Source organism: Lynx rufus, unplaced genomic scaffold, assembly GCF_022079265.1.
Source record: "Lynx rufus isolate CCGP_SWC_20201006 ecotype Redwood Valley unplaced genomic scaffold, mLynRuf1.p SCAF_3, whole genome shotgun sequence".
In the NCBI taxonomy this organism is placed as follows: domain Eukaryota; kingdom Metazoa; phylum Chordata; class Mammalia; order Carnivora; family Felidae; genus Lynx; species Lynx rufus.
Window position 1 is genome coordinate 159,259,899 of NW_025814845.1, and position 21,689 is coordinate 159,281,587.

The window sequence follows — 21,689 nt, forward strand, 5'->3', positions numbered from 1 at the left end:
GTTCGTTTTCGCTTTTGTTTCCTTTGCCTCCAGCAACATGCCTAGTAAGAAGTTGCTATTGCTGATGTCATAGAGGTTGCTGCCTATGTTCTAGTCTTGTATTTTAATGGGTTCCTATCTCACATTTAGTACTTAAACCCATTTTGAGTTTATTTTTGTGTATGGTGTAAGAAAGTGGTCTAGTTTCATTCTTCTGCATGTCACTGTCCAGTTTTCCTAACACCATTTGAAGAGAATGTCTTTTTTCCATTGAATATTCTTTCCTGTTTTGTTGAAGATTAGTTGACCATATAGTTGTGGGTCAATTTCTGGTTTTTCTGTTCTGTTCCATTAATCTACATGTCTGTTTTTTGCCAGATGTCTTGATGACTACAGCTTTGTAATATAGCTTAGAATCTAGAATTGTGATGCCTCCAGCTTTGCTTTTCTTTTTCAGGATTGCTTCAGCTATTCAGGGTCTTTTGTGGAACCATATAAATGTTAGGATTGTTTGTTTTAACTCTGTAAAAAATGCTGGGGTAAAAAATGCTCTGTAAAAAATGATAGGGATTGCATTAAATGTGTAGGTTGTTTTGGTATTAGAGACATTGTAACAATAATTGTTCTTCCAATCCATGAACACGGTTTTGTTTTTTTTTATTTCTTTATGTCCTCTTCAATTTCTTTCATAAGTGTTTTATAGTTTTCACAGTACAGATCTTTTACCTCTTTGGTTAGGTTTATTCTTAGGTATCTTATTGATTTTGAAGCAATTGATTGTAAATGGAATCAATTCCTTGATTTCTCTTTCTGCTACTTCATTACTGGTGTATAGCAATGCAACAGATTTCTGCACGTTGATTTTATATCCTAGAACTTTGGTAAATTCACGTATTAGTTCTAGAAATTTTTTGGTGGAGTCTTTGGGTGTTTTTTTTTTTTTTTAATTACAAAACTTGTTAATGTTTGTTTTGAGAGAGAGAACAGCAAGGGAGGGGCAGAGAAAGAGTGAAACACAGAATTTGAAGCAGGCTCTCAGCTGTCAGCAGAGAGCCTGATGCAGGGCTCAAACTCACGAACTGCGAGATCATGACCTGAGCCAAAGTTGGTTGCTTAACTGACTTGACCACCCAGGTGCCCCTTGGGTTTTCTACATAGAGTATCAGATCATCTGCAAATAGTGAAAGTTTGACTTCTTCCTTGCTAATTTCATGTCTTTTATTTCTTTTTGTTGTCTGATTGCCAAGGCTAAGACTTCTAGTACTACATTAAATATTAATGGTGAGAATGGACATCCCTGTCCTGTTCCTGACTCTAGGGGAAAAGCTCTCATTTTTTTCCTCCATTGAGGATGATATTAGCTGTGGGTCTTTCATATATGTCCTTTAAAATGTTGAGGTATGTTCCATATAGTCCTACTTTGTTGAGGGTTTTTGTCAAGAATGGATGTTGTGTTTTGTCAAATGCTTTTTCTGAATCTTTTGAGAATTGTATGGTTCTTATCCTTTATTAATGCGGTTGATTTGATTGTGAATATTGAACTACCAGGAATAAGTACCATTTGATTGTAGTGAATTTCTGTTAATGTACTATTAGATTTGATTTGCTAGTCTCTGAGAATTTTTGCATCTATGTTCATCAGGGATATTGGCCTATAATTCTCCTTTTTAGTGGAGTCTTTGTCTGGTTTTAGAATCAAGTTAATGGTGGCTTCCTAGAATGGGAATTTTCCTTACATTTCTATTTTTTTTGGAATAGTTTGAGATGGATAGGTATTACGTCTTCTTTAAATATCTGGTAGAGGGGCGCCTGGGTGGCTCAGTCAGTTGGGCAGCCGACTTCGGCTCAGGTCATGATCTCGCGGTCCGTGAGTTCGAGCCCTGCATCGGGCTCTGTGCTGACAGCTCAGAGCCTGGAGCCTGTTTCAGATTCTGTGTCTCCCTCTCTCTGACCCTCCCCCGTTCATGCTCTGTCTCTCTCTGTCTCAAAAATAAATAAACGTTAAAAAAAATTAAATATCTGGTAGACCAAGGGATACAGGAGTACTGATGCATAGGGGCACTTGTACCCCAATGTTTATAGCAGCACTCTCAACAATAGCCAAATTGTGGAAAAAGCCTAAATGCCCATCAACTGATGAATGCATAAAGAAATTGTGGTTTATATACACAATGGAGTACTACGTGGTAATGAGAAAGAATGAAATATGGCCCTTTGTAGCAACGTGGATGGAACTGGAGAGTGTTATGCTAAGTGAAATAAGCCATACAGAGAAAGACAGATACCATATGTTTTCACTCTTATGTGGATCCTGAGAAACTTAACAGAAACCCATGGGGGAGGGGAAGGAAAAAGAAGAAAAAAAAGAGGTTAGAGTGGGAGAAAGAGCCAAAGCATAAGAGACTCTTAAAAACTGAGAACAAACTGAGGGTTGATGGGGGTAGGAGGGAGGGGTGGGTAGGTGATGGACATTGAAGAGGGCATCTTTTGGGATGAGCACTGGGTGTTGTATGGAAACTAATTTGACAATAAATTTCATATAATAAAAAAATAAAAGTAAAAGTAAAAAAATAAAATAAATATCTGGTAGAATTCCCCTGGGAAACCATCTGGCCCTGGTCTTTTTTTTTGTTGGGAGATTTTTTATTACTGATTCAGTTTATTTGCTGGTTATGGGTCTTTTCAAGTTTTCTATTTCTTTCTGTTGCAGTTCTTGTAGTTTGCATGTTTTTAGGAATTTATATATTTCTTCAAGATTGTTCAGTTTGTTGGCATATGATTTTTCATAATATTCTATTATAATAGTTTGTATTTCTCTGGTGTCAGTTGTGATCTCTCTTACGTTCATGATTTTTTTTGGGTACTTTCTCTTTCTTTTTGAGAAATCTGGTTAGGGGTTTATCAATTTTGTTTATTCTTCCAAAGAACCAGCTCTTAATTTTGTTTTTCAGTTGTTCTGTTTTGTGTGTGTGTATGTGTGTGTGTGTGTGTGTGTGTGTGTGTGTGTGTGTGTGTCTATGATGTTTATATCTGCTGTAATCTTTATTATTTCCCTTCTTCTGCTGGCTTTAGGCTTTATTTGCTGTTCTTTCTCTAGCTCCTTTAGATGTAAGGTTATGCTGAGTATTTGAGACATTTCTGAGGTAGGTAGGCCTATATTGCAATGTACTTCCCTCTAAGGACCACCTTTGCTGCCTGTCAAAGGTTTTGGACTGTTGTGTTTTCATTTCCATTTGCTTTCATGCATTTTTAAAATTTCTTCTTTAATTTCCTTGTTAATCTATTCATTATTTAGGTGAATGTTTCTTTTTTTTTTTTAATTTTTTTTTCTTTCAACGTTTATTTATTTTTGGGACAGAGAGAGACAGAGCATGAACGGGGGAGGGGCAGAGAGAGAGGGAGACACAGAATCGGAAACAGGCTCCAGCCTCTGAGCCATCAGCCCAGAGCCCGACGCGGGGCTCGAACTCACGGACTGCGAGATCGTGACCTGGCTGAAGTCGGACGTTTAACCGACTGCGCCACCCAGGCGCCCCGTAGGTGAATGTTTCTTAACCTTCATGTATTTAAGGGCTTTTTTTCGTTGTGGTTGACTTCATGTTTCATAACATTGTGATCTGACAATATGCATGTCATGATCAAAAACTTTTTGTGCTTGTTGAGGCCTGATTTGTGACTCAGTATGTGATCTCCTCTGGAGAATGTCTCATGTATATTTAAAAAGAATGTCTATTCTGCTGCTTTAGGATGAAATGTTCTGAATATATCTGTGAAGTCCATCTGTTCCAGTGTGTCTTTCAAAGCCATTGTTTCCTTGTTGATTTCCTGCTTAGATAATATGTCCATTGTTGTAAGTGGGGTGTTAAAGCCCCCTTTTGATGTCCATTAGCATGATAGAGGGTTCTCCATCCCCTCACTTTCAATCTTCAGGTGACTCTAGGTCTAAAATGAGTCTCTTGAGGCAATGTATAGATGGGTCTTGTTTTCTAACCCATTCAGTTACCCTGTGTCTTTTGATTGGATCAGTTTGTCCATTTACATTCAGAGTGATAATTGATAGGTATGAATTTAGTGCCTTTGTGTTACCTATAAAGTTGGTGTTTCTGGTGATGTTCTCTGTTCCTTTCTAGTCTTTGTTGCTTTTGGTCCTTTCCCCCTACTCAAGAGTCTCCTTTAACATTTCTTGCAGGGCTAGTTTAGTGGTCATGAACTCTTTTAGTTTTTGTTTGTCTGCGAAGCTTTTTATCTCTCCTATTCTGAATGATGATCTTGCTAGATATTCTTGGATGCATATTTATCCCATTCAGCATGTTGAGTATGTCATCACAGTCCCTTCTGGCTGCCAAGTTTCTGTGGAGAGATCTGCTGCTAACCTGATTTGTCTTCTCTTATAGTTTAGGGATTTCTTTTCCCTTGTTGTTTTCAGGATTCTTTCCTTATCTTTGTATTTTGCAAATTTAACTATAGTATGTCTTGGTGTTGGCCTACTTTTTTTTTTATTTTGATGGGAATTCTCTGTGTCTCCTGAATTTGGATATTTGTATCCTCCAGATTAGGGAAGTTTTCTGCTCTAGTTTGCTCAATAAATTTATGCACCTTTTTCCCCTCTCTCCTTCTTCTGGGACTCCTATGATACAAATGTTATCATGCTTTACAGAGTCACTGAATTCCCTTAGTCTCTATTCATGATCCATTATTTTTCTTTCCAGCTTCATTATTTTCCATAATTTTATCTTCTCTATCACTGATTCATAGCTCTGATTCACTCACCCATCCTAGTTGTCATTGTGTCCAGTCAACCTTGTATCTCAGAGAATTTTTTAAATTTCAGCCTGACTAGTTTTTAGTTCTTTTATCCCTGCAGTAAGGGATTCTCTAATGTCTTCTATGCTTTTCTCAAGCCCATCTATTATCCTTGTAATTGTTGTTTTAATTTCTGGTTCAGGCATCTTATATCTGTATTGATTAACTCCCTGGCCATTACTTCTTCTTCCTACTCTTTTTTTGGGGGTGAATTCCTACATATTCTCATTTTGTCTAAGTCACTGGTGTGTGTGTGTGTGTGTGTGTGTGTGTGTGTGTGATTTTCAGAAAAGCCACTTATATTTCTCCCCCTGATAGTAATGTCTTTATTAGGAAAAGATAGATAGATAGATAGATAGATAAATAAAAGGGCCTTTACTGCCTTGAGCCTGGTACTTCAGGAGGTGTTTCAGAGTGTACACTCTGCTATTGTGTTTTGGCTTCTCCTTCCCTCACATCAGTCCTCTGCAGAGTTTCTCCTTGCCTGCAGTGGAGGTGTTTGTGCTTTGTTCACTGTTTGTCAAATTTTAGCTAGGTGTATGCTGGTCTTCTTGTTAAAAGAAGTTAGATCCAAAAAAAGAGGATAGATCCTATTTCCCCTAGATCTGATGCTCTGCATTACTCTATAATCAGTAGACTTGGTTTATGCTGGTGTTCTGGGAGAGGTGCCTGCTACACTGTCAGGTGGACTTGCCCTAGTGGAGATGCACCTGCAGGGCTCAGTTGGGTGTGGCTTGGTGTAAGCAGCTCCAGCCTCCACTGGATGGTGTTGTGTTGCTCAGTGAAGTGGTTCAGTGCTTATGGGTGGGAGGAAATGGTGCTACTCTGCTCTCTTCAAGAAGCTCTCACAGAAGAGCAAACATTCACGTCTCCTTTTCACCCAGCTTCCATCAAATCCCTGCCTTCATTAGGTCTCTGTGTTTGAGGTGTCTGGCTGCTAGGCAGCATAGTATTCCTGTGTTTTGTCTCAGGGGCATGGCTGGATTTCAAACCTCCAAATTTTAGGGATCTGCATGATGTGGTCCTGCACTGATACACTGGGGAGTGTTTTGCCATGCTGTGGCTGCCTCCAGTTCATCCCAGAAAATGGCCACTGGACTGCACAGTGGTTTGGAATTTATAGTAGAGCACAGCAAACACATGGCACCAAAGTTTTTTGCCCTAAGTTGGTGTCTTTGTTCGTATGCTAGTGAACATTGCAGCATGTTGGGTCCACCAGTTCTTTTGTCCCCAGAGAGGCTGTGCCACCACTCCAAAATGCATTCCCAGAAAGGGAACTGTTTTTCCCTTTGTGACCCACGGGATCCTCAGACCATGCATCCCATTTGCCAGTCTCTGGCCTCCTTGCCCTCCGAGTACTGAGTACCGTTAAGCCCACCAGGCACGGCCCTGGCATTGCATGGACTTCTAAAACTTAAGACTTTGTGCTCCACTGCTTATTAAAGCTTTCTGTGGTCAGTCCCTCTCCTTTCTCCTCTTCAATGGTTTTAGGGAAGAGTTTTTCTTGTGCAGTCCCCTGCACGTGCTTTCACTCTTTGTCTCTCTCTTTCTCTCGCTACTCTCTCATGTTCATGATTTCCTTCCCTCTGTGGCACCTGCAGTCCTTTTCTCCCCCAAATTAATTCTCTATAGCTCCTACCTTCCATAAGGCCATTTTCTACCTATAGATGTGCAGTTTGTTCTTTAAGCCCTCTGATCAATTTCATAGGTTTTCAGAATGATTTGATATGTATTTAACAGTGTTCAAGGGACGAGCCAAGCTTAGTGTCCCCCTACTCCTCCACCATCTTAACTCCTCTCATCAGTAGAATTTTTTAAGTGGAAGAGAAATAAATGTGTATCCTTAGCTTAGTAGATCTTCTAGTTCATTTCTTGGTAAAATGTATAGGATTATCTTAATAAGAGAAATAAAGGCCTCAGAAATTCCTTACCATAAATTATTCTGTGAATGTTAGTATCCAGAGGGAGCCCACTCATTTCATTAACATTTAGTCCCAAACTCCCAGACTCAAAATCTATCACACATTTTCAGTATAGATGATACCCCACTGTCTTTGGCCCCTAGGAAAGTTCTTTGTAAGTGGTAAATGTGTTGGTATGATAGATACAAGGAATATAGGAATGGTGGCTATTGGAAGATAGTACTTGTGCATTTATCTGAGGTAAAATGGAGTATCTTAGAAACAAATTGTGCTATTGTAGAGTCTATAAAAGTGAGAATATCATTAGGAAGTTTCAAGAATTATATAATGGAAGTTGCAGGTATTCAAAGTGGTTATTCAGTTGAGCTTAGTGTGTGTGATCTCATGAATGGTAATGGATTGCTTATAAAGTATCTGTAAGATCGCTTATGTTAATAGTGATCTCATTTAATTCAGTATTCCAAATTCACAAATTCCCAAAATGTATTTACATAGGTTGAGATGGCTACGTGATCTCCCACTGGTCCTCTGAACCCTGGCTCAGTTTGGAACTTTGTATGGGTCAGTATTATATTCTTGTTATTAGTGAACTGTGGCATCTGGTGTGGTATGAGATACCCATTCCTAAAATTTTTGGCTTACCACAGTGGCAATCCCCTTCATTGGTTAAAAAATAAAGTAAATTGTTATTATACATATATAGTGGTTCAAAGAGCTTTATTTATCTCATATAATATTCTAGAGGTAGGCATGTTATCAGAGGCATTACAGCAACTTTGCTGTAATGACAGTTTCCATTTGCTGTAATGGTCTTTATTCTTGCTTAGCAATCCCTTGTGTCTCTAGTAGAAGGTGGTTTCCCAGCACAAAATCTTCATACCAGTCCATGGAATCAAGGAAAGAGGAAATGAGAGTGTACTTAGCTTCTACTTACTGATATTAACTTGATGTTTTGGATAATATAATATCTACTGCTTTTCCTCTGGCCAGAATCTAGTTACATAACCACATCTGGTTGCAAGAGAGTCTGAGAAATGTTTTCTTTAGCTTGGTTTCTGTTGCCCTGCTATTAATAAGAAACTTCTGTCACTAGTGGAAAAAAGAAGGAATGGATATTGGGAGGAAATGCCAGTTTCTATGCTATCTTTCCTCTCTCTTTAGCTCAGCATTAGTCATTATAAGTTATGGTAGCATGATACTCTTTGTACTAGTCATGTTTGTCTGGAGTGCTGAAGTTTATATACAGAAGGCAGAGATCAGTATGGATTTGAATATCATCAACTGTTTTATTGATGATAATAAGATTTCACAGTAAACTCCTAGCTTCATCCCTTCCTGTAGAGATCTCAGGTAGGATTTTCTTAGTACCATTTTCTAGGAGCTGTCCAATATTCACATGACTACTGTGGAAAATATCCTATTAATATAGTATGGTCTAATAATACATTTATTCATATTTGTTTATACTGTAGTGGGTACCTAACCAGATCTGGTCCAATTGCAGTACTCTCCAACCTTGCTACAGTTGGTCTGTGTTAAGGTGAGCATCTGACTCATGTTAAGGGAGATTGGGAAGTCCTGAGTCTCTTCTCTGAAATTTTGGGCCATTGAACAAGAGAATTTTCCCTCTAAGTACTCAAAATATCATGTGTATAGCTCTAGAGTTTTTGACAGCTATGCTTTTGACCATGTGGAGAAAGGTGGGCCTCAAAGAAATGGAGAAATGAAGCTGGAGTGTAATCATATATGAAAACAAGAGAAAGGGAGATAAACTACTTATATTTCTTCCTTTAATGCCAGTGTAATAAATAATATTTAATCTGCCTGTTCTTGTCTCATAATTTTTATGGATTTTCTGGACTTGTTAGAAGTGGTTATTTTTCCATCATTTCAGTTGGTGTACAGCAGTACTCTATAGTTTATTAAAGGTGGAAAAGCATTGTAGGTCAAGGGGCTTCAGATTCTATGAGTAAGACTTATTTATCTTAAATTGCTCTTAAGACTGTTTTAGAAGCCATGAAGAAAAGATTTCTACTCTCTCCTCTCATCATTTGTGGAAAGTTTAAATTGGTTCTATCTGCAAATTCTTTGAAAAATGTAGCATTGATATGGCCTCTTTTAATAAAAATAGGGGATCACAAAAAAGAAAATATAATGAAATTAGTGAGGTGACATTGGAAATATAATTTAGAAGAGATTACTAAGAAGTTTGTTTCAAACATTAATCTTTGAAAATCTCTATTGCTTTGGGGCACCTGGGTGGCTCAGTTGGTTGAGCATCTGACTCTCGGTTTCGTCTCAGGTTATGATCTGACAGTTCATGGGATCAAGCCCCACACTGGGCTCTGCACTTGTAACGTGGAACCTGCTTGGGATTCTCTCTCTTCCTATCTCTCTGCCCTTCCCCTTTTCACGCTCTCTTTCTGTCAAAATAAATAAATAAACTTTCAAAAAAAATATGTATTGCCTCAAAGAGAGTAGGTATGGTTCGTATTGGAGGTCTTGATTTTGGATGTCAAACTCCATAAGGAAGAATGATTATGGGATATAGTTATCCAAGGTGTTGATTTTTTCATTCATTGAATAAATATTTATATAACACTTTAATTGGGTATGGCACTACCCTTCTAGCACTGGAAACCCAGTGATGGACAAGACAAAAAAAAAGATGTATATTGGAGGTTATAGTCCGGATGGAGGTTATAGTCCAGTGATGGGATCAGGCAATAGACATAAAAAGAAGAGCAGTGTTGCTGAAGTGTAGTAAACCAAACTGAGTAAAGACCATGGCAAGAAAATTGGATTTTATCCTTGGGGTAGTATGAAGCCCTTAGAGATATTTAAGTAGGAGACTAATATATGATTTTTATTTATTTATTTTTCAATGACTGATTTATGGTATGGAGAATGCACTATTTTAGGGAGTGGAAAAACAGAAGCAGGGAATCACTTAGAAGGCTGTTGTAGAATATTAGAAGAGAATTGATGATAGCTCAACTAGAGTTGTAGCTAGTGAGAAGGTAAGAAGTAATCATACTCTGGCTATATTTAGGAGATCGTGTCAGTAAGACTTGGATTAGGTGGTAGAGGCAGGCAGTAAGGGGAAAAAAGAAATCAAGGAAGATTCTTATTTTGGCCTGAACATCTGGTTGACTAATTGTCCTAAAAACTGAAATAAGGAAGTCTAGGGGTAAATCAGAGTATGTTGAACCGAAGATGAAGTTGAGTTAGATGTCAGGTTATGAAAGCTAAAATTTTAGCTAACATTTCATTGGCTACCTTTATTCTAGTTGAGAGGAGGTAGCCTTTTATTTCATCTAACTGGAAACATAAGCCAGTAGTCTCTAATAGCAGTCAAGGAGTATAGCCTAAATATTCCTAATGCTCAATGCTATATATGAGGATTGCCTAAATTTTTTGCAATAATTTTCCAATACTTATTGCCCTAGTACCAGCCATGCACAAATATCTATGCCAGTGTATTTACTATTTAATTGTATCCCATAGCATTTTATAATAGTGTATAGGCAATCTAAATACACTATTTGGACTATGGAAGGACAGATTCTTTTAGTAGATTTGGTTGCTATACTGGATATGAGGTAACATTTTGACATGTGACTTCACATTTGCAAAGTGTTGCCCTTTTAGTGTTTCCATCTGGAAAACACAGACTGGTCTGAGAGAAAGTCTCTAACACTAATGAAAGATGGTATTCAGGAGAGAAATTAATATAAAGCTCATTGGTATCTTCACAAAAGATGGACTAATAAAAAATAGGCTAGTTGAAGAACATTAGTTTTAAGAGAATTCATTTAACTACAGATCTTTCTCAACTTATGATGGGGTTACATCTTGATAAACCATACATTTAATACACTTAACCTACTGAACATCAGAGCCTAGGCTATGATGAGCCTACCTTAAAGGTGCTCAGAAAGAACCCTTACATTAGCCTACAATAGGGCAAAATCATCTAACACAAAGCTTATTTTGTAACAAAGTATTGAATATCTCATGTAATTTTTTGGATACTATATGAAAAGTGAAAAACAGAATGGTTATATGCATACAGAATGGTTGTAAGTATATTGGTTGTTTATGCTTATGATCATGAGGCTGACTTGGAATTGTGGCTTGCTGCTGCTGCCCAGCATCACAAGTGAGTATCATACCACTTAGCCCAGGAAAAGATTAAAATTTAAATTCTGAAGTACAGATTCTACTGAATGCATATTGTTTTTGCACCATCATAAATTTTTAAAAAATGTTAAGTTGAAATGTGAGTCGGGAACTGTCTGTATTCTGTGACTAAACATAATTTTTATATTATATCTCCAAACTGGATTGAATTATCCAATTTCTGACTTGTCCTGGGTAATATCTTGGTGTTTAACAAGTCCTGAATTGGCATTCTTGACCTGGTATTTCAGATTTACAAGTGAACTGATTAGACATTGTGAATACTGAGAAATAACATTGTCTGTCCTAATGGTACTATACAATCACCTTTGATGGACCAATGTTTAAAACTGGTGAAAAGAGAATTAGGAAATGGTAAAGAAAGAAAAAGAATGTTGGGGAAAATGTAGTTAATGAAGGAGCAGGTAAACAAGAGAAATCCTCTTGATCCTAAAAGAAAATGGAAAAGGATTAGATGGGAATTCACAGTGGCTAAATAAACATCATGTTAATTAATTCTCATAACAATCTATTGAGGTAGATACTGTTTACTTTTATAGATGAGGCAGCTGGGTTTAGCAAGCTTCATTTTAGAGAAGGTAACTGTGCTAGGCAGAATTTTTTTTCTTAAAGTTTTAATTTAAATTCTAGTTAATTAACATACAGGGTAATAGTAGTTCAGGGAATAGACTGTTCCTGATATATAATTCCAATATAGTGATTCAACAATTCTGTACAACACCCAGTGCTCATTGCAACAAGTGTACTCCTTATCACCTATCACCCATTTAACCCACCCACTCCCTAACTGCCTGTCCTCTGGTAACCATCAGTTTGTTCTCCATAGTTAATAGTCTGTTTCTTGGTTTGCCTGCCTCTCTCCTTTTCCCCTTTGCTCATTTGTTTTCTTTCTTCAATTCTGCGTATGAGTGAAATCATATGGTATTTGTCATTCACTGACTTATTTCACTTAGCATAATATTCTCTAGTTTCATCCACGTCATTGAAAATGACAAGATTTCATTCTTTTTTTATGGCTGAGTAATATTCCATTGTGTGTGTGTGTGTGTGTGTGTATATACATATATATGTATATATATACATACATATACATATATATATACATACATATACATATATATATGTATATACACTACTGTATCCATTCATCAATTGATGGACACTTGGGCTGTTTTCATGATTTGGCTAGTGTAGATAATACTGTTATAACCATCAGGGTGCTTGTATCCTTTCAAAATAGTATTTTTGTATTCCTTGGGTAAATACCTACTGCAATTGCTGAATCATAAAGTACTTCCATTTTTAACTTTTTGAGAAACCTTCATACTGTTTTCCACAGTGAGTCCACCAGTTTGTGTTCCCAACAACAGTGCAAGAGGGTTCCTCTTTCTCCACATCTCAACAACACCTGTTATTTCCTGTGTTGTTATTTTTAGCCATTATGAAAGGTGTGAGGTGGTATCTCATCATGGTTTTGGTTTGTATTTCCCTGATGATTGATGTTGAACATCTTTTTGTGTGTCTGTTAGCTATCTGGATGTCCTCTTTGCAAAAAATGTCTCTTCAAGTCTTCTTCCCATTTCTTAACTGGATTATTTGTTTTTTGGTTGTTGAGTTTGATAAGTTCTTTATAGATTTTGGATACTAACCCATTGTCAGATATGCCATTTGCAAATATCTTCTCCTGTTCCGTAAGTTGCCTTTTAGTTTTGTTGATTGTTTCCTTCACTGTGCAGACACTTTATTTTGATGTAGCCCCAATAGTTTATTCTTGCATTGTTTCCTTTCCCTCAGGAGACATATCTGGAAAGAAGTTGCTATGGCCATTGTCAACATTTAGGTCTTTAATCCATTTTGAATTTACTTTTGTGTATGGTGTAAGTAAGTGGTCTAGTTTCATTCATCTGCATGTTGCTGTCCAGTTTTCCCAACACCATTTGTTGAGGAAACTGTCTTTTTTCCATTGGATATTCTTTCTTTCTTTCTTGATGATTAATTGACCATACAATTGTGGGTTCATTTTTGGGTTCTATATTCTGTTCCATTGATCTATGTGCCTTTTTTTAAACTTATATTTGCCATTACCATACTGTTCTGGTAACTACAGCTTTGTAATATAAGTCAAAGTCCAGAAATGTGATGCCTCCAGCTTTGCTATTCTTTTGCAGGACTGCTTTGTGATTTAGGGTCTTTTGTGATTTCATGCAAATTCAAGACTCTGCTAGCGTTCAGGCCTTGGATTAATCCCCTTCCTTTGAGTTGGGGTAGAACCAGTGAATATGTGATGGAATGTCAATCCTGTGATTATAGTTAATAGTAAAGATGAAGGAATTTTGAAGATGTAATTAAGGTCCATAATTAGTGAACTTTGAGTTAAGCAAAAAGGAAGATCATTCTGAGTGAGCCTGACCTAATCATGTGAGCCCTTTAAAAGATGGGAGATGTCAGAGAGATTCTCTTGCTGGCTTGGAAGAAACAACCTGTCACGTTGTGAGAGGGCCATGTGACTAGGATGTGAGGGGAGTTCTAGGAGCCAAGAGCAACCCCTGCCAGATGGTAAGCAAATGAAGCTATGGCTACAAAAAAAACCCCTGAATTCTACCAACAACCAATGAGCTCAGAAGAGGACTTCAGCCTCTGATGAGACTGCAGCCCCAGCCAGTAACATTGTTTAGCCTTATGAGACTCTTGAGCAGAGAGAGACCTCACTTGTGTAATATAAATGGGTGTTGTTTTAAATTGCCAAGATTTTGGTAATATTTTACACAGTGATGAAAACTACAGTAATGAAGGGAAAAGGTAGGTAATAGGTTGGCAGCTTTGCTCCTTTCATTTTAGACTTTCTGAAAGTACAATTAGGTTTCTTCAATGAGATTTTGTAATAGACCTGGCTTTTTATATGTTCCTACTCACAAACTAGGAAAATGAGTATCGTTTTCTTACATTATCTCTCTATTGCCTTTTTCATAGAGCACTCTCATGGTTTACACTTCTGTAACTTTCCTTTCCCCTCATGATATCTTTTGTGATGCAAATAATTGAAAATGAAACAAAAGGGGAAATAATTATGAGCACTACTTTTCACTTTAATTCTCTTTTATTAAACAATCTCACTAGGAAAACTTTTGAATTAGATGCTAATATTAGAAGGCAAAGTAAATATGTAAGAGAGAATGAACTAAGATGAAGAAGGGAGTTTTAATCCAAATATATTTCTAACTCTGACAGGTTCAAAAAATGCACCATTTGCCTGCTATGAAGAAATACAGTCTCACGCTGATAGGTTTGGGAACTGTGGTAAAATAAGAGGCAAATTTCAATCCTGTTCATGGAGGTATGCCATGGGAATATTAAAGATACTTTTCTTATGTTCTATAAGATTTTTAGTTTTTCTCTCTATATTTCATTCATTCCAGTGGTTTCAAGTATCACATGTGTAAGGGAGTGAATTTTAAATCAAAATCTGTAGCCCTGACATCTTTCTTGTGTTATAGGCTAAATTTCTATCTAATTTTAAACATCTATATGTGGGTGATCATTAGACTTCTAAATTCAATCCAAGATTGAAAGTAATAATATCCATTGCACTTTTCTTCTTTGAACCTGCTCATTTTTCTTTATAAAAATACTATCCTCACTCACTTGATTGTTTGCCCAAGCTGAAGACTGCCCAGTGTCCATAAAATGAAATTAAATTTCCCCTGCATTTGAAAAGCAAGATTTTTGATATTTTGGTCATTAATTTGTTTTAAACATTTATTAAGAACCTACTGTGTGGGGTGACTGGGTGGCTCCATCGCTTAAGTGTCAGACTTTGGCTCAGGTCACAATCTCATGGTTGGTGAGCCTGAGCCCTATGCCAGGCTCTGTGATGACATCTGAGAGCCTGGAGCCTGCTTTGGATTCTGTGTCTCCCTTTCTCTCTGCCCCTCCCCCACTTACACTCTGTCTCAAAAACAAATAAACATTAAAAAATGTACATTTTAAAAGAATCTGCTGTGTGCTGGACACTGAACTAGATACTCATTAGCAAGCATACATGGCCCTTGTGCTTACTGAATTTGTACACTGGTAAACACACCACATAGTTTTGTTTCCTTGGTTGGTTATGCTGTTAATTTTGTTTGGAAATACCTTACTCTGGGGTGCCTGGGTGGCTCAATTGGTTAAGCGTCCGACTTCAGCTCAGGTCATGAACTCACGGTTCATGAGTTCAAGCCCCGCACTGGGCTCTGTGCTGACAGCTCAGAACCTGGAGCCTGCTTTGGATTCTGTGTCTCCCTCTGCCCCTCCCCCACTTTCACTTTCTCTCTCTCTCTCTCTCTCTCTCTCTCTCTCAAAAATAAATAAATGTTAAAAAAAATAGAAATACCTTACTCTGGCTATTGAAATTCTACTAATTTGTAAACTTTGACTTAGATTTATGAATCATCTTCTCTATGAAGTTTCTCCTAATTGCTAAGTTAGAATGGGTCCTCATCTTAAATCTCTGTGAGAATTAATTTATTGTGGCACTTTTAATGGGATTTATATTACATTTAGTATTAAACTGTAAGGTCCTTGAGGTTAAGAGTAACAACTTATCACTCTTTCCCTCTACAGAGGGATATGAGATACTTGAGTGAATTGATTATTTGACAGTAAGTATATAATTCTTCACAGTGAATAAAAGACCTTTCATTAGCAGCATTGAAAGATAAGCTTGCAGAGTGATTTTCTTTTTAATTTTTAAAATATTTATTCATTTTTGAGAGAGAAAGAGAGAGGGAGAGAGAGAGAGAAGGAGTGTGCATTGGGAGGGACAGAGAGAGAGGGAGACACAGAACTCAAGGCAGGCTCCAGGCTCCAGGCTGTCAGCACAGAGCACAACACAGGATTTGAACTCATGAACTGTGAGATCATGACCCGAGCCAAAGTCAGACGCTCAGCCAACTGAGCCACCCAGGCATCTCTGGAGTATTTACTTTAAATGTTAGTGTTAAAATGTTACATTTTCCCTAGTTACATTTGCCATAAATGGAGAGCTGTACTTGGTTTTGTTTTGGGTTTTTTTGTCAAAGAAAGAAAATCTGAAGCATTTGTAACAAATTCCTAACAAATACCTAATGTGTAATAATCATATAATTTTACTATGTTTGCAGGAATCTTCAATGTGGGAGACTAATTTGTACTTACCCTACACGAATTCCTTTTCACAAAGAAAATGGCGCTGTGATTTATGCTTTTGTACGAAATAATTTATGTATAACCATAGACTACAGATTGCCTAATGCAAATCAAGATCCAATGAAAGTCTCCAATGGTTCTCATTGTGATGAAGGGAGGGTAAATGATTTAAAATCTATTTTTTTAAATCTAGTTTTATTAATTTCTTTAATATTTTCATTTAAGTATCAAATTTCAGTTCATTTCTATGTAACTTTAAATATTTGGATAAGGAGAAAATGAATAAGCTTCATTTTGTCTCCAGATATTAAGAGGGCAATAGGAATGTTTGATCTTCTTCAGAATTTCGGTATTGTGACCAAGGAAACTCCCAAGTGTTTTGGAACTGGAGTGTGAGGAGAGCTATCTTGTGACTATGTTAAGTACTCCATTGCATGGAAATTCACTTTTCTTCTTAGAGAAGAAAGAAGAAATCCCCCTTAGTAATATATGTCTCTTCGTAGCCCAGTAGATAAGAGCACCACTTAGATAAGGCTTCTTAGAATCGATTCTTCAAAACTTCTTATTTTTTGACATTCTGCAAGTAACCTAACCAGTCTGAGATGCCACAACTGGATGTAAAGTGGTGATAGTAATAGCATTTACTCTATGGGGTTATTGCAAAGACTAAATGAGATTCCTGGCACATAGAGCTAAATGTAGATTGGCTATTATTATTGATTATTATAATTAACTATGTTTGAGGCTAACCCAAATCTGGAGAAAACATAGGAGGAATAAACTTACTTGAACATTTCATTTAATTCCTGGCCAGATCTTTGCTTATGAGGAATGATAATCTAGTGTAGGCCTTAAATGCCTCCTTAAAGGATGTATATACCAAGGAGCTCAGTAGCTATATTTTGGCCTTGGAGCCAAAACAACTAAAAAATGAAACATAGTCAACAAATGATTTGATATTATTCAGTCGATAATTTAGTAAGAATAGAATCCATTTTATAACATGGACAGTTCTTCTCAGTGTTAATGTATGAAAACACATTTTACCAGATAGTTTTTAATGATATTCTAAATCACATATGATGAAACCTTCTTGGCAATTTTTTTTTGTCAGTAGCATCCTAATATAACAGGATTCTTCATCTCAGTTTCAATTGAGGCAGGCATGCAATAGATACTACACTCAAAGGGAGTTTTAGACACACCATCAAGGCCAAGAACTAATGAGAAAACTCAACACAGTGAAGGTTTAAAAGAATTGTTAGTTTGTTTGCATTTAGAAAGTGTTTTGTGAGGCTATTTTTTTTTTAAGTCAGACACTCAACTGAGTGAGCCACCCAGATACCCCTAAAACTATTTTTTTGAAGAGTTGTACTGTGCTTTAATGTTTAAAAGGAAATCATTTTCACATACTACATTCCATTTTAACTTCAAAACAAATCTTGATGCTTTAGAAAAAGTATGATTTGTACTCAGATAAGAAAACTGTATCTTAGGGTAGTTGATATTGCTGTAAATACTGGAGTTGGTAATGTATCCTTAATCCTCTGATTAATACATTTTAAACTTAGAATGATTATATCTGGATGTTTCATACATTCCATAATATAATTTAGATATGTATAGAATATTTTAATAAAAATTCCTATCAACTTTATTAGAGAATTCTAATAATAATTCATATTTGAGGAAAATTTACTATATGTCCTGATGATTTTCTTTCGACACAAACTTTTGATATATGCGACAAATACAGCATATTCTTTTAACTGTGCTCTTAGGAATAGTTTTGTTAGATTTCAGGGTATTATAAGTGGTTATGTGAACATGATTTTTTTTGGTCTTATTTGTATCTGTCACTTCCCTACATTGAATTATTTTTTTAGCTAATTTTAAAAAATAAATGTTTATTTATTTTTGAGAGAGAGGAGAGAGAGAGAGAGAGAGAGAGAGAACATGAGTGGGGGAAGGGCAGAGAGAGGGAGACAGAGGATCTGAAGAGGGCTCTGCACTGGCAGCAGTGAGCCTGATGTGGACTCGAACCCACAAACTACGAGATCATGCCCTTAGTTGAAGTCAGACAATCAACAGCCTAAGCTACCCAGACTCCCCTAAAACGAACTTTTTAGAGCAGTTTTAGGCCCACAGCAAAACTGAAAGGAAGGTACAGAGTTCCCATATACTCCCTTGCTCTCACATAAGCATAAGACTATTATCAACATCCCCCACTAGAGTGGTACATTTGATACAATTGGTGAGCTTGCATTGACACATCATTATCACCCAGTCCATAATTTACATTAGATTTATCTGAAAAATTGCAAAATACTTGGAGATTAATCAACGCATTTTTAAATGTGCTAAAGGAAAAATTTTAAGACAATTTGAAAAATATTTTGAACTAATTGAAAATGAAAACACAACATAAAAATTTGCAGGTTACAGCAAAAGCAATACTTAGATGGAAATTTATTACATTGAACACTTATGGTCTTATGGTATAAAATTACTGACTTTTATGTCAAGGCAGCTGGACTCCTTTAACAAGGAAAAAAGATTTTTTTTCTTTTTTTAGATCTGTGTAAATGGTGAATGTGTAGAATCAAGAATAATTAAGTCTGAATCATCTGCCTGTTCAAAAAAGTGCAACGGACATGGAGTAAGTAAGCACAAAATTTGTTTCCCCAAATTACATCTATTTGAACACTTTTTAAAAAATTAATTAATTAACTAATTTTTAAATTTACATCCAAGTTAGCATATAGTGCAACAATGATTTCAGGAGTATATTCCTTAATACCCTTAGCCCATCCCCCCTCCCAAAACCCTTCCAGCAAGCCTCTGTTTGTTCTCTATATTTAAGAGTCTTGTTTTGTCCCCCTCACTATTTTTATATTATTTTTGCTTCCTTTCCCTTATGTTCACCTGTTTTGTGTCTTAAATTTCACATGTGAGCTAAGTCATATGATATTTGTCTATCTCTGATTGACTAATTTCACTTAGCATAATACTGTCCAGTTCCATCCACATAGTTGCAAATGACAAGATTTCATTCTTCTTGATTGCCGAGTATACATACACCATTGTATACATTCACCACTTCTTCTTTATCCGTTCATCTATCGATGGACATTTGGGCTTTTTCCATACTTTGGCTATTGTCGATAATGCTGCTATAAACATTGGGTTGTAAATGCCCTTCAAAACAGCACACCTATATCCATTGGATAAATACCTAGTAGTGCAATTGCTGGCTCGTGGGGTAGTTCTATTTTTAATTTTTTGAGGAACCTCCATACTGTTTTCCAGAGTGACTGCACAAGTTTGCTTTCCCAGTGCTTTTGCAGAACAAAAGAGATCCTCTTTCTCTGCATCCTTGCCAACATCTGTTGTTTCCTGAGTTGTTAATGTTAGTCATTCTGACAGATGTGAGGTGGTACCTCATTGTGGTTTTGGTTTGTATTTCCTTGCCGATGAGTGATGCTGAGCATCTTTTCATGTGTCTGTTTGCCAACTGGATGCCTTCTTTGGAAAAGTGCCTATTACTGTCTTTTGCCCATTTATTCACTAGATTATTTGGTTTTTGGGTGTTGAGTTTGATAAGTTCTTTATAGATTTTGAATACTAACCCTTTATCTGATATGTCATTTGCACATATCTTCTCCCATTCCATCGGTTGCTTTTTAGTTTTGCTGATTGTTTCCTTCACTGTGCAGAAGTTTTTTATCTTGATGAGGTCCCAGTTTGGCTATTCAGGGTATTTTGTGGTTCCATGCAAATTTTAGGATTGTTTGCTCTAGCTTTGAGAAGAATGCTGGTGCAATTTTGACTGGGATTGCATTGAATGTGTAAATTGCTTTGGGTAGTATTGACATTTTAACAATATTTGTTTTTCCAGTCCATGAGTATGGAATGTTTTTCCATTTCTTTGTGTATTCTTCAATTTCCTTTATAAGTTTTCCATAGTCTTCAGCATACAAATCTTTTACAACTTTGGTTAGGTTTATTCCTAGGCATTTTATGCTTCTTGGTGCAGTTATAAATGGTATCAATTTCTTGATTTCTCTTCTGTTGCTAGATTATTGGTGTACATAAATGCTATTTACATTTATGGTGTGTACATTGATTTTGTGTCCTATGACTTTGCTGAAGTCATGTGTCAGTTCTAGCAGCTTCTTGGTGGAGTCTTTCGGGATTTCCATGTAGAGTATCATGTCGTCTGTGAAAAGTGAAAGTTTGACTTCTTTGCCAATTTGGATGCCTTTTATTTCATTTTGTTGTCTGATTGTAGAGGCTAGGACTTCCAACACTATATTAAACAACAGTGGTGAGAGTGGACATTTCTGCTGATTCCTGATCTCAGGGGGTAAGCTCTGTTTTCCTCCCTTGAGGATGATATTAGCTGTGGACTTTTCATATTTGGCTTTTATGATGTTAAGGTATGTTCCTCCTATCCCAGCTTCTTGAGGATTTTTATTAAGAAAGGATGCTATATTTTGTCAAATGCTTTTTCTGCATCTATTGATAGCATCATATGGTTCTTATCCTTTCTTCTCTTAATGTGATGTATCACACTGATTGATTTGTGAATATTGAACCAGCCCTGTATACCAGGAATGAATCCCACTTTATTGTGTTGAATAATTCTTTGGATATACTGTTGAATTCAATTTGTTAGTGTCTTGTTGAGAATTTTTGCATCCATGTTCATCGGGAATATTGGCCTGTAATTCTCCTTTTTAGGGGGTTCTCTGTCTGGTTTGGGAATCAAGGTGATGCTGGCTTGATAGAATGAGTCTGGAAGCTTTCCTTCCATTTCTACTTTTTGGGACAGCTCTCAAGCTGTCAAGGATAGGTATTAACTCTGCTTTAAATGTCTGGTAGAATTCCCCTGGGAAGCCATCTGGCCCAGGAGTCTTATTTGCTGGGAGATTTTTGATAACTGATTCAATTTCTTTGCTGGTTATGGGCCTGTTCAAATTTTCTGTTTCTTCCCCTCTGAGTTTTGTTAGTGTGTGGGTGTCTAGGAATTTGTCCATTTCCTCCATGTTGTCCAGTTTGTTGGAATATAACTTTTATAGTATTCTATGATAATTGTTTGTATTTCTATGATGTTGGTTGTGATCTGTCCTCTTTCATTCATGATTTTATCTATTTGGGTCCTCTCTCTTTTTGAGGAGTCTGGCTAGGGGTTTATCAATTTTATTTTTTCAAAAACCAGCTCTAAGATTCATTGATATATTCTATTTTTTGGGGATTTTATATTGTTTATTTCTGCTCTAATATTTATTATTTCTCTTCTTCTGCTGGCTTTGAGGTTTCTTTGCTGTTCTTCTAGTTCCTTTAGGTGTCCTGTTAGATTTTGTATTGGGGATTTTTCTTGTTTCTTGAGATAGGCCTGGATTACAGTGTACTTTCCTCTTAGGACTGCCTTTCCTGCATCCCAAAGGGTTTGGACTGTCCTGTTTTCATTTTCATTTGCTTCCATATATTTTTTAATTTCTTCTTTAATTGCCTGGTTGAGTCATTCTTTCTTTAGTAGGATGTTCTTTAACCTCCATGCATTTGGAGGCTTTCCAAATTTTCTCTTATTGATTTCAAGTTTCATGACATTGT

The 21,689-nt window shown here is 36.6% G+C and overlaps 1 protein-coding gene across 1 annotated transcript in view; it reads left to right on the forward strand.

Moving 5' to 3' along the window:
* The window catches only part of LOC124521201 (disintegrin and metalloproteinase domain-containing protein 32-like), a 175,861-nt gene that overhangs the window by 129,114 nt on the left and 25,058 nt on the right, over positions 1 to 21,689 (forward strand). Inside the window, exons 16-18 of the mRNA XM_047092311.1 lie at positions 14,136 to 14,241; positions 16,049 to 16,232; positions 18,649 to 18,732. Of these exons, the coding sequence (XP_046948267.1) occupies positions 14,136 to 14,241; positions 16,049 to 16,232; positions 18,649 to 18,732 (374 nt within the window). The remainder of the gene's footprint in view (positions 1 to 14,135; positions 14,242 to 16,048; positions 16,233 to 18,648; positions 18,733 to 21,689) is intronic.